The 13,194-nt window shown below is 43.3% G+C and overlaps 1 protein-coding gene across 2 annotated transcripts in view; it reads right to left on the reverse strand.

The window, feature by feature from the left end:
* Window positions 1-13,194, reverse strand: part of LOC124621890 (phosphatidylinositol 3-kinase catalytic subunit type 3) — a 103,734-nt gene that overhangs the window by 21,152 nt on the left and 69,388 nt on the right. For both annotated transcript variants that reach the window (XM_047147362.1, XM_047147361.1), the window contains exon 14: window positions 398-612. In XM_047147362.1, coding sequence (XP_047003318.1) covers window positions 398-612 — 215 coding nt within the window. The remainder of the gene's footprint in view (window positions 1-397; window positions 613-13,194) is intronic.

Consider the following 13,194-nt stretch of genomic DNA (forward strand, 5'->3'; position numbering starts at 1 on the left):
ATACTTTGCTTATCATTCTGGTGATGGTACCACTGCATTTACTTTTGTGAATATCAACAATCTGAAGGTTCCTTTCACAGGTCTGATGGCACAAACCAGCAGCATAACTTTTACTAGTTCTCAATGGACACTGAAAAGCAACATATATTTGTCTCTAGTGTTATACAGTAGTTTTAACTTTTCCTAACCTGCTTTCTAATTAGGAAATCCACGAGTATGACTTCTAAGATTTACAGCAATGCAAATTTATACTCTTAAGTCCTATTTCATTTCATTTTTTGACATTCACGTAACAAATAAGGAAAGAATGCTTTGTTCTGAAATGGGTTTACCACACGAAATGAAAATGTATCAACTGCTGACCTTTAATTGAAAACAATTTTGTTTTGAAACATACCATGCTTTGTACTTGTTGCTAGGACTCTGTAAGGAGTAAGCTTTAGGTCAAGGTTCTCTCTCCTTAGTAATTTGTCCATGAGTGTTATCATTTGTAAAATTAACTGGTCCTGGCGCAGATCATCTCCATGTTTGAAAATTGCAACATACTCAGTATCTTCAGTTGTCAGGAATGTAAGGCGGGATGGCATCAGTGCCGATTTGAATAGGCTAGCCCTGTAATGCAAAAACAAAATTTTTCAGAAATGATAAAAACATGAAAAATTTTCTTTTGGGTTTTAATCTGTAGGCAGAGATTAAAATCAGCTTTCATTTTAAGTTAACATAATTACATTTTTTATAATTAGCACTAATAATGTCACTAATTATTAATATATTTTGTATTTAAATATATATTGTGTAGCTATAGTTCTATATCAAGCATAGAGTACAAAGAGCATAAGGAAACACTACCAAGTAGTACATTTACTTTTTTTCCTTAAGAAACTACACTGATTGAAGCACAGAGAAGAGGGGGGAAGGAATGACATCGTCCATCCAGTTCCAAAGATAGTGAGGATAGATATGTGCAATAGTTTCAGCTGAGTAACACTTCATTTCAATCTGCTAACAAGAGTAACATACAAAAGAGTGTAAAAGAAAATTGAGGATTTGTTAGGGAGCTATCACTTTGGCTTTAGGAAGGGAAAATCCGCGAGAGAGGCAGTTCTGACATTGTGCTTGCGCAAGACTGAAGAAAAATCAAGACCTGCTCATAGGATTTGTTGGCCTTTAAAACACATACGACGATGTAAAATGGTGCAAAATGTTTGAAATTCTGAGAAAAATTGGAGTAAGCTGTACGGAAAGAAAGGTGACATACAACATGTACAAGAACAGAGACCAAAAATGAAGTGTCCAATTTAAAAAGTGTATAAAGACAGGGAGGCAGTTTTTCACTCCTACTGTTCGTTCTACACACTAAAGAAATAATGACTGAAATAACAGAAAGGTTCAAGAGTGGGATTAAAATACAGGGTGAAAGGATATCAATGATAGATTCACTGGTGGTATTGCTGTCCCCAGTGAAAGTTAACAAGAATTATAAGATCTGGTGAATGGAATGGACTGTCTGATGAGTACAGAACAAGGATTACAAGCAAACCGGAAAAAAGGAAAAGTAATGAGAAGTAGCACAAATGAGAATAGCAAGAAGCTTAAAAACAAAATTGGTGATCATGAAGTATACAAAGCACATTAAGTCTGGTTAAAAATGGAAAGTGACTCGGACCTTCATGAGCGTCATTTCCTTTTAACTGTACAGTTTGTGTTATATTGCATTTAGGAACTTTCGGGTAATTGAACATGTATCAATAATTACTGATTTCTGTAGTTGTATATATAAGTTTGGATGTAGCTGTATTGCTCTGATGTACTGGTGGATATTGTGTGGTATGACTCCTGTAGTTTATAGTATAATTGGTATAATGTCAACTTTATCCTGAGGCCACATGTCCTTGACTTCCTCAGCCAGTTGGATGTATTTTTCAATTTTTTCTCCTGTTTTCTTTTGTATATTTGTTGTATTGGGTATGGATATTTCGGTTAGTTGTGTTAATTTCTTCTTTTTATTGGTGAGTATGATGTCAGGTTTGTTATGTGGTGTTGTTTTATCTGTTATAATGGTTCTGTTCCAGTATAATTTGTATTCATCATTCTCCAGTATATTTTGTGGTACATACTTGTATGTGGGAACGTTTTATAAGTTTATGTTGTAAGGCAAGCTGTTGATGTATTATTTTTGCTACATTGTCATGTCTTCTGGGGTATTCTGTATTTGGTAGTATTGTACATCTGCTTGTTATGTGATCTACTGTTTCTATTTGTTGTTTGCAAAGTCTGCAGTTATCTGTTGTGGTATTGGGATCTTTAATAATATCCTTGCTGTAATATCTGGTTTTTATTGCTTGATCCTGTATTGCAATCATGAATCCTTCCGTCTCTCTGTATATATTGCCTTTTCTTAGCCATGTGTTGGATGCGTCTTGATCGATGTGTGGCTGTGTTAGATGATACGGGTGCTTGCCATGTAGTGTTTTCTTTCTCCAATTTACTTTCTTCGTATCTGTTGATGTTATGTGATCTAAAGGGTTGTAGAAGTGGTTATGAAATTGCAGTGGTGTAGCCGATGTATTTATATGAGTGATTGCTTTGTGGTATTTTGCTAGTTTCTGCGCGTTCCAGAAAGAATTTTCTTAAATTGTCTACCTGTCCATAATGTAGGTTTTTTATGTCGATAAATCCCCTTCCTCATTCCTTTCTGCTTAATGTGAATCTTTCTGTTGCTGAATGTATGTGATGTATTCTATATTTGTGGCATTGTGATCGTGTAAGTGTATTGAGTGCTTCTAGGTCTGTGTTACTCCACTTCACTACTCCAAATGAGTAGGTCAATATTGGTATAGTGTAAGTATTTATAGCTTTTGTCTTGTTTTTTGCTGTCAATTCTGTTTTCAGCATTTTTGTAAGTCTTTGTCTATATTTTTCTTTTAGTTCTTTAATATTTGTATTATCTATTCCTATTTTTTGTCTGTATCCTAGATATTTATAGGCATCTGTTTTTTCCATCGGTTCTATGCAGTCGCTGTGGTTATCCAATATGTAATCTTCTTGTTTAGTGTGGTTTTCCCTTGACTATGCTATTTTTCTTACATTTGTCTGTTCCAAAAGCCATATTTATATCATTGCTGAATACTTCTGTTATCTTTAGTAATTGGTTGAGTTGTTGATTTGTTGCTGCCAGTAGTTTTAGATCATCCATGTACATCAAATGTGTGATTTTGTGTGGGTATGTTCCAGTAATATTGTATCCATAATTTGTATTATTTGGCATGTTGGATAGTGGGTTCAGAGCGAGGCAGAACCAGAAAGGACTTAATGAGTCTCCTTGGTATATTCCACACTTAATCTGTATTGGCCGTGATGTGATGATATTTGAATTTCTTTGGATATTAAGTGTGGTTTTCCAATTTTTCATTACTATGTTTAGGAACTGTATCAATTTAGGATCTACTTTGTATATTTCCAATATCTGTAGTAACCATCAGTGGGGTACACTATGAAAAGCTTTTTGGTAATCAATGTATGTGTAGTGTAGTGACCTTTGTTTAGTTTTAGCTTGATATGTCACCCCTGAATCTATTATCAGTTGCTCTTTACATCCATGTGCTCCTTTGCAACAGCCTTTTTGTTCTTCATTTATAATTTTGTTCTGTGTTGTATGTGTCAATAATTTCTGTGTAATGACTGAAGTTAATATTTTGTATATTGTTGTTAGGCATGTTATGGGGCGATATTTAGCTGGGTTTGCTGTGTCTGCTTGATCTTAGGTTTCAGATAAGTTATTCCATGTGTAAGTGTATCAGGGAATGTGTATGGGTCTGCAATGTAACTGTTAAATAATTTAGTTAGATGTGAATGTGTTGAGATGAACTTCTTTAGCCAGAAATTTGCTATTTTATCTTTTCCAGGGGCTTTCCAATTGTGAGTAGAATTAATTGCTTGGGTGACTTTATGTTGCAAAATTTTTACTTCAGGCATTTGTGGTATCAACTTTTATGTGCCTGTTTCTGCTTGTATCCACCGTGCATGCCTGTTATGTTGTACCGGGTTTGACCATATGTTGCTCCAGAAGTGTTCCATTTCTGTTATGTTTGGTGGATTGTCTATTTTAATGTGTGTGTTATCTATTGTCTGGTAAAATTTCTTTTGGTTTGTGTTGAATGTTTGGTTTTGTTTCCTTCTATTTTCACTTTTTTTGTATCTTCTAAGTCATTTGGCCAATGCTTGTAATTTCTGCTTCCTTTCATCTAATTGCTCTATCACTACTTCTTGTGAGATTTTACCTAACCTTTTTCGTTTTTTTTCTGACATTTCATTTCTTATAAATTGTGTTAGCTGTCCGATGTCTTTTCTCAGTTTTTCTATTCTGATCTGTAGCCTGTGTTGCCATGCTGGTTTTGTGGGTTTCTTCTGTGTGTTGGTTGGTTCTGATCTCTGCCTATTGTATATTTAGTGTAGTGAGTGCTCCTATATACACCAGTTGTTGTAACTCTTCCATAGTTGTGTTTTTATTTATTTTGTTGTGTATGATTGTGTTGATAGTTTTTATTGTTGTTTCGGCATGTGGGTTATTTGGTGGTCTATGCAAGAATGGTCTAATGTCTGTATTTGTGTCTTTGTATTCTATATATGTCAGCTGAAATTTTTCTTCTATATCTAACATGTGTGTCACTTCGTGTTCTATTTGTGCTTGTTCTGGTGGCTGTCTTAAGATTTCGTTTTCCTCTGACTGTTTAATTGATGCGTGTTGTTCTTTGTTTGTTTGCTCTGGGATGTTTGACTCCATTACTGTATTTTCTTCTTCTTCTGATTGCACATTTTGTTCCAGTATTTGCTGTACTTGTTGTTTGATGTTTTCTAATTCTGACTGGGGTATCCTGTTATTTTTGATTATTACACGGATCTGATCAGCTAGTCGTCGTTCTGTTAAAAATTTTAATTCTGGGTATCTGGTAATAAGTGTTGTGTATATTTGTGATCTGTATCCAGTTGTGTTGGTTCCTATGTTTGTTGCTTGGTAATAACAGAACATGAGGTGTCTATTAACTTCATCTGACCATCTCATCCTCTGTCTTTGTTTTCCGTCTAGGGTGGCTGCAGGAAGCATATCCTGCAAAACACCTCTATTTGGATTTGAATCATTTTCCAGTTGGCTAGCAGTGTCGTTACCATTGTGGGCGAGCATAGGGTTCAAGCGTCGTCCCCGACCATGACAGCGCTTGTCCGAGGCTTCTTTAGTTCTGTCCTGAACCAACTAATCACACTAAAAGGGGGGTTAGCCCTATTAGTGGTTTGTTCGTTTCGTCGTCTTTTACGACTGGCAGAACATACTGGAGGCCTATTCTTTTCCCGGGCCTCCACGGGAATTATTATTATTATTGTTATTATTATTCATTTTTTTGGATGCAGGGCACTCAATATCATGGTCATTATCGCCCCGACAACAGGTTAGCGTGTTTTTCTCGTATGGTGTAGGGGAGGGGGCGACAATGGCTGTCCCTATGTCCAGAGGACTCCCCAGCATATTAGGGATGAGGCCCGACAGTTCTCGAAATTTAAAAACATGAGAAACACTGATGCTAGAGTCAGGCAGGATGGTGGGCAGTTCACCAATCAAATTGCATGCTCCCATGATGTCAGTACATAAGACACACACAGCCAAAATGTGCTAAACCAAAAGTGGCACACCACAAGCTTCACAAAGTGGTGGATCCACCTGTTGGAGGGGGAAACCATATGTTAAAGGACTATGTCCTATTCACAGTCTGGTGAGCAGCACTTCCTTCAATCAGTGAGGTTGGCTTGAAATCTGCCATACCTTTATGGTCGATTTGAGTGACCAGAGTTTGTTTTCTCGCAACCTCCAATGATTCAGTTTCCTATTGACACACAATGAAATGACAGCATGCAAGGGGATTGCATATAGGAGTACAAAACGCTGAAAATCCCTTTGGGTCTCTGATGTTGCCAAGGTGGCAATCTGTCCCACCCCTGGCTGTGTATTCAGAGGTGCAGTATATGCAGATTCTTGAGACAGTCATCAGCACATATCCCAAATGGCTTGGTCACTTAGGGCCAACTCCTGAACATCCACTCAAAGTTATGGCAGACAGCCACACTAAATGCTAATGACTGACATAATGCTGAGATTTTTGAGCCAGAAAGAGGTGCCGCCAAATCCAGAGTGGAGCTTCACCATCCTTTGCACACAAACTCTGAACTGGGCTCGTCTAAGGCTCCGGTTGATATTCGAATGCCCTAACGGTAGATAGGATGTAACATTTTGAGGTAGCCAGCTGATCTGACAAATGCCCTATAAAAATGCAGGAGGTGGACCTATCAGTTCCCCCCACTTTCTGCTGAGATATTTCAAATATTCAATGATCTGAAGCATTTTGTTTGCAGTTCTTTTAGGTGTGGGAGCCCAGTTAATTCAGGGTCAAATAGTAGGCCCATAAAGTGCACATTGTCCTCAAAATGCAAAACACAGGCCCCCATTGTTAGCTCTGGTTGGTGATAACTTTGTGGAGATGGTTAAAATTGACAAAGCAGTCTTCTCTGTTGAGAAACTAAAATTAGTTTTGTTCACCCAAGCTTCCAGCCTCCTGATTGTCAACTACTTGCCTTGTCTTTGTAAGGTCTGAGGAAGAGTAGATGATAGCAAAGTAATCTGTAAACAAAGAAAATCTGACAGGGCTCCAGACTTTGGAGGAGATTCCTTTGATAGTGATTGTAAACAGTGTGACACTGAGTACACTGTCATGTGGGAACCCATTCTGCATGGCAACACCAATTTGATATTAGAAGCACCATTTCCTCAAGGAAGGATTAGTTAAGCAGTGGCAGACATCCATGCAGTCCCCATTTATGAAGTTTGTGGAGGATGATGTACCTCCAGGTGGTGTCTTTAAACACTAATCAAATGGTTTCAGCCTAAGAAGGAATCCTGTAGCACCATTTCCAGTAGAATTAAGTTGTCAAGGGCAGAATAGTACTGCCTGAAACTGCACTGGTTGCAGCACAGGTGACTTTGGGACTTGAGGAGCCAGATGAGGCAGCAGTTGACGATGCACTCTGGAGTCTACCCCACACTACTGGTAAGGGCTCCCAGTAACTGTTAGGATCTGTTATGATCCTTGCCTGGTTTCACTCAAGGAATAAGGAATTAATATTGCCTCCTTCCAAGTCATAAGGTACTGTCCATCAAATCAGATTCAATAGAAACAAGATAGGAACTCTCCTTTGGCTTCAGGACAAAGATGGCAGAGCATGGCATAATGACTCTGATCCAGTTCTGGAACAGTGTGTCTGACCGCAGACAGAACTGATTTAAATTCCCACATGGAGAATGGAAGATTGTAGACCTCATCACAGTGGAAGCAGCACAGCCTCCTCATATCCACAGCCCTACGGAATACCTGGAATGCAGGAGCTCATTTGGATGACACAGTGATTGTAAAAAAGGGTTCAGCTAAAATCTGAACTATGTCTTTGGAACATGTCCAATGTCTCATTTCTCAACAAGGCCTTAAAGAGAAGTGCACTACCCTTGCATGGAATCTGCCCTGTTGAGTCCCAGACTTTTGCAATGAAGTGGACCGATTAATGGAAGCTACAAAATACCTCCTTGCATTCTCTTCCATTCTTTTATCACTTGCCTCACTTGTGCTCTCGCAGACCAGAAGGCATGAAGCATTTCTGTAGTTTGATTGTGTTTGAATTTCTGCAAAACTGGAAGCCTGGCTCCGATTGCTGAGTGATATTTGTCATTCCACCAAGGGACAGGTCATCATCTAAGGTGGTTGCCAGACTGGATAATGGAATCTGCGGCAGCTCATTTGATCTCACAGGTGATATGGTCCATCTCTTGGTCACAATCCTCTTTGAAGATGGCCTGTTTAAAGCGTCCCAACCAATCTGCATTTGAACCATTTATCTTTACAGTCTCCTGTTCAAATTGGCAGACAAATCCACACTGGAAAGTGGACACTAGAAGGGAAATCTATGGCTACTTCCCACTGAACTGAATAGCTAGGGGGGTAAAAATGACGTCAATGGCTGAAGATGATCCTGTAGCTGTAGAAAAGTTTGTCATCTCACCACAATTCAAAAGGCACTCGATAATTCTATCCCTGGAGCAAGTGGTAGCCAAGCCCCACAGCACATTGAGTGCTTTGAAGTCACCCAAGAGGATTGGTTGGTTGGTTGAGGTTTAAGGGACCAAACAGCAAGGTCATCAGTCCCTTGTTTCAAATATGCGCCATTCCGCTAATGGGACAACTCAGTAAAGTCAGAACAATAAAACGGAAAAGGGAAAAAACGTAAAAAGGCAGTCATGTTGTCATTGGTAAAAAACAGAATGAGGGAAGTTGGCAAGAGAACGAACCCAACACTATGCTGAAGCAGCATAGGCAAGACCACCTGTGACTTAAAATGTACAACTGCTATAATGTAGAAAGTACGTATGGGAATAGAAAGACTAACCAAGCCTTTTTTTTAAAAAAAAAAAAAAAAGAGGGTAAAAACAGAGTAAAAGGGGAAGAAAAGAGGAAGTCGGTCAGGGAGGTGAATCAGGAATCTCCGAACACTGCTTACAGTGGGAGACACCCAAACACTCACCGCCCCGCCCAACACCAGAGAGAGATTAATAACCTTAAAACTGAGAATAAAAACCACTTTCCCGGAGGAAACCGAGAACCAGAGAGACCATCCGGGGATCGTCAGCCAACATCAAAGGTAAAATGTGGGGGAGCCTGTACTTAGCACGCAGAGCCAAAAGAAGGGGGCATTCAACCAAAATGTGGGCTACTGACTGGAAGGCTCCACAACCACATAGTGGGGGTGGCTCATCACGCAAAAGAAAACCATGGGTCAGCCTGGTATGGCCAATGCGGAGACGACACAGTGTGGTCGAGTCCTTTCGGGAGAGGCGAAAGGAAGAATGCCACGGGCCTGGTGTCACCTTAATTGCACGAAGTTTATTAGACAGGGGAGTAGCCTCCCAAGAATTGGCCCATGACTGTGCGAAGTGGGATTTGATGTGAAGCCGTAAATCCGCTGCAGGAGGGGCTACAGAAAACGGGGGGTAAGTAACTGCTCCCCCCAGCCAAACGATCAGCGAGCTCATTACCCGGGATACCCACATGGCCAGGGACCCAAAGGAAGTCAATAGAACAAGCAGCACGGTGAATATCAGTGAGATGGTCATGGATGGCAGAGACCAAGGGATGGCGCGAAAAACACCGGTCAATAGCAAGAAGGCCACTCATCGAGTCCGTGCATAACAAAACGCGGTTGTGTTGGGACTGTTTAGTAAAGGTAAGGGCCTGGGAAATTGCCATCAATTCCGCAGTAAACACCCCACATGTAGGTGGCAGCAGATGACTTTCCGTTCCAACAGAGGACGTGAAGGCATACCCAACATGATCAGCAGATTTAGAGCCATCAGTGTAAAAAACAACAGCATCCCGAAACTCCCACAAAATTTGGCGGAAAAAGGAACGGAACACCACCGGGGGGGGGGATGGAATCTTTCGGACCGCGGCGGAGATCCATCCGAAGTCGAGGCCGAGGAACTAACGAAGGAGGGGTGGAGGGGAGGGAGCGAGGAAGACAGGACAAAGAAGGAAACTGAAAATCACGGCAAAGAAACGCAAGGCGCAGCCCAACCGGTAAACCCGCCCAAGGGCGGGAGTCGGGTGGGCGACGTCCATGGTCTGGGAACACGATAGAATAGGAAGGATGAGTGGGAGGGGAACGGATAGTGAGTGCATAAGACACCAGAAGCTGGGACCACCGAACAGAAAGGGGGGGGGGGGGGGGGGGATCCCAGCTTCAACCAGGAGTAGGGAAGGCACCGGTGGCCAAACGGATACCACGATGGTGGACTGGATCCAGCACGTGCAGTGTGGAAGGAGCAGCTGAACCATAAACTTGACAACCATAGTCCAAGCGAGACAGAACTAGAGCACGATAATGACGGAGGAGGAGGGAACGGTCTGCACCCCAAGAGGAGTGGGCAAGGAAGCGAAGGACACTGAGTTTACGGAAACATCCTACCTTCAGGAGTCTGATATGGGGCAGCCAAGTGAGCTTGTTGTCGAAAAGAAGACCCAGAAAACGAAACTGTGGGACCACAGGCAATCGTTGTGCAGCGAGATAGAGCTCTGGATCAGGGTGGATCGTAGTACGGCGACAGAAGTGGACCACTCGCAATTTTAAAGGAGAGAATTGAAACCCGTGTGAGAGGGTCCATGCAGAGGCCCGCCGTATAGCTACCTGGAGCTGCCGTTCTGCAGATGCCATCGAGGAGGAACTAACCCAAATGCAGAAATCATCCACATATAGGGCAGGGGTGACCAAGGGACCGACAGAGGCCACAAGTCCATCGATAGCAATGAGGAAAAGAAGGACACTCTGTTGTGTCTAGACAAGACAGCCTAGACACAATGAGAGGAAGCCGAAAGTCACGCGCTAAGCTAAAGCAGGATGGCGTGAGGTCTGAAACAGGATACGTAATGAATGCTATAAAGAAAAGTACGTAGCTTCTGGAATACTTAACTTTAATCCATCCTTTTGGTTCATCTGGAGATTGTGGCGATACAAGTGAGACTCTTTAGATACATGCAATGTTACTAATGGCGCCTTGCTAGGTCGTAGCCATTGACTTAGCTGAAGGCTATTCTAACTATTGGCTCGGCTAATGAGCAATGCTTCATCCATGTAGTCGCTAGCAAAGTCGTCCGTACAACTGGGGCGAGTGCTAGTCCGTCTCTCGAGACCTGCCATGTGGTGGCGCTCGGTCTGCGATCCCTGACAGTGGCGACACGCGGGTCCGACATGTACTAATGGACCGCGGCCGATTTAAAACTACCACCTAGCAAGTGTGGTGTCTGGCGGTGACACCACACACTCAAGACAGAACCCTGTGGGATGCCCGTCTCCTGGGTCCGTGGAGAACTAAAAGCAGTACCAACTCGAACTCTGAATGACCGATGGATCAGGAACTGGTGGATAAAAATCGGGAGTGGGCCCCGAAGACCCTACTGATGAAGGGTAAGTAAGATGTGATGGCGCCAGGCCGTGTCATAGGCCTTGCGAAGGTCAAAAAACACTGCAACCAAATGGCGGCGCTGGGAAAAAGCCTGCCGAACTGCGGATTCCAAGCAAAATAAATGAATGATTGAAGACCGTCCCTCTCGAAAGCCACACTGGTAAGGCGACAATAGAGCCCGAGATTCGAGGACCCAATTGAGCCGACGGGCTACCATCCGTTGAAGTAACTTACAAACAACATTGGTCAAACTAATTGGCCGATAGCTGTCAACAGGTAGGGGGTTCTTACCAGGCTTAAGGACAGGAACCACAATGCTATCCTTCCACTGAGAAGGGAAGTCACCCTGGAGCCAGATACGGTTAAACACCCGAAGATGATGTTGCCGTTGTGGAGCACTGAGATGTTGAAGCAGTTGGTTATGAATGGAATCTGGGCCAGGGGCCGTATCATGAGAAGAAGATAGAGCAGAAAGAAATTCCCATTCGGTAAAAGGTTCGTTGTAAGATTCTGACTCACAAGGGGTGAAACATAAGGTGGAAGCTTCAGCCAGCTGTTTTTGATGAAGGAAAGCAGCTGGATAGGAGGCTGACACTGACGCCACTGCAAAATGGGTCGCAAGATGTTCTGCAAGAACTAATGGGTCCGTACAAATGCCATCTGGGAGGTGAAGGCCTGGGAGGGTGGACTGCCGATGGCAACCTTTGAGAGAACGAAGTGTAGCCCATACCCGTGACAGAGGGACAGTAGAACCAAGGGAAGAAACAAATCGTTCCCAACATATCCGCTTACCCTGTTTGATTAAATAACAGGCTTTAGCACGGAGGCGTTTAAAGGTAGTAAGGCTGGCTATGGATGGGTGCCTCTTAAAGTGTTGCAAAGCTCGACGGCGATCACGGATGGCAATGGCAATGGCCGTACTCCACCACGGGACTTGCCGGCGACGAAGTGGTCCAGATGAGCACGGGACAGCAAGGCTAGCAGCACGAACAATCGCGTCAGACACGTCATGTAGGACATCATCAATACAACCCGACAAAGAGGGAGAAAACTCGACCTGTGCAGTGTATAGAGGCCAATCAGCGCGGTGGAAAGACCAACGAGGTAACCTGTCCATCGGGGAGCGGGAAGGGAGCGTGATAATCAACGGGAAATGGTCACTATCACAAAGGTCGTCGTGTGGCGACCAGTGTAATGAAGGGAGGAGAGTGGGAGAAGAAAGAGAAAGATCAATGGCAGAAAAGGTACCATGACCGGCACCGAAATGAGTAGGGGAGCCATCATTAAGAAGGCACAGGTCGTGGTCTGCAATAAATTGGTCTATAAGAAGACCTCGTCTACATGGAAAGGCACTGCCCCACAAAGGATGATGAGCATTAAAATCCCCAAGGAGGAGGAAGTTGCTGAAGAAGGGTGGTTAAGGCAGCAGGTGTAAGAGTCCTGTCAGGAGGGAGATAAAGATTGCAAACTGTGACTGCAGAGTCTAAGTGGACCCTAACAGCAACCGCTTCCAATGTAGTTTGGAGAGGAATCCACGTGCTAGCAATGTCTGTACGGACCAACGTACAAACGCCACCAGAAGCCCGCAAGGGTCCGACCTGATTTCGACAGAAAACACGGAACCCACGAAGGGTCGGTGAGTGAGCATCAGTAAAATGAGATTCCTGGAGAACCACACAAGCTGCAGAGTAGGACAAAAGAAGGGATTTCAATTCTGGAAGGTGACGATAGTATCCATTACAATTCCATTGGAGAACCACAGAACGATGGTTTAAATGAGGGCTGAACACGCTAAATCCAGTCATACCGCCGGATCCCCACCCGTCACCGACAAGGAGGGGGCGACATCCATGAACAACAGGTCAGAATCCGGTTGTGAAGTCGGGGAAGGGACCTCCGGTGACACCAGAGGCTCTTTGTTCCGGGACTTAGGTTTCTTCTTCTCTTCAGGCTGAAATCGAGGAGGGCTGTGTGGCATAAAGGAGCCAGCTGCAGCAAGATCAGGAATAGAAAGAGACCGGGCGACCTGGGGGCCGACAGACCGCAGCTCTTGCGGTTGCCGCGCGGCAGCAGACCTTTGACCTGGAAGGTGCCGGGAAGGGGGCATCCCGGGAGAGGCGCCCTTGACCGGCAGACGCCGAAGG

Source organism: Schistocerca americana, chromosome 7 (genome assembly GCF_021461395.2).
Source record: "Schistocerca americana isolate TAMUIC-IGC-003095 chromosome 7, iqSchAmer2.1, whole genome shotgun sequence".
NCBI lineage: Eukaryota > Metazoa > Arthropoda > Insecta > Orthoptera > Acrididae > Schistocerca > Schistocerca americana.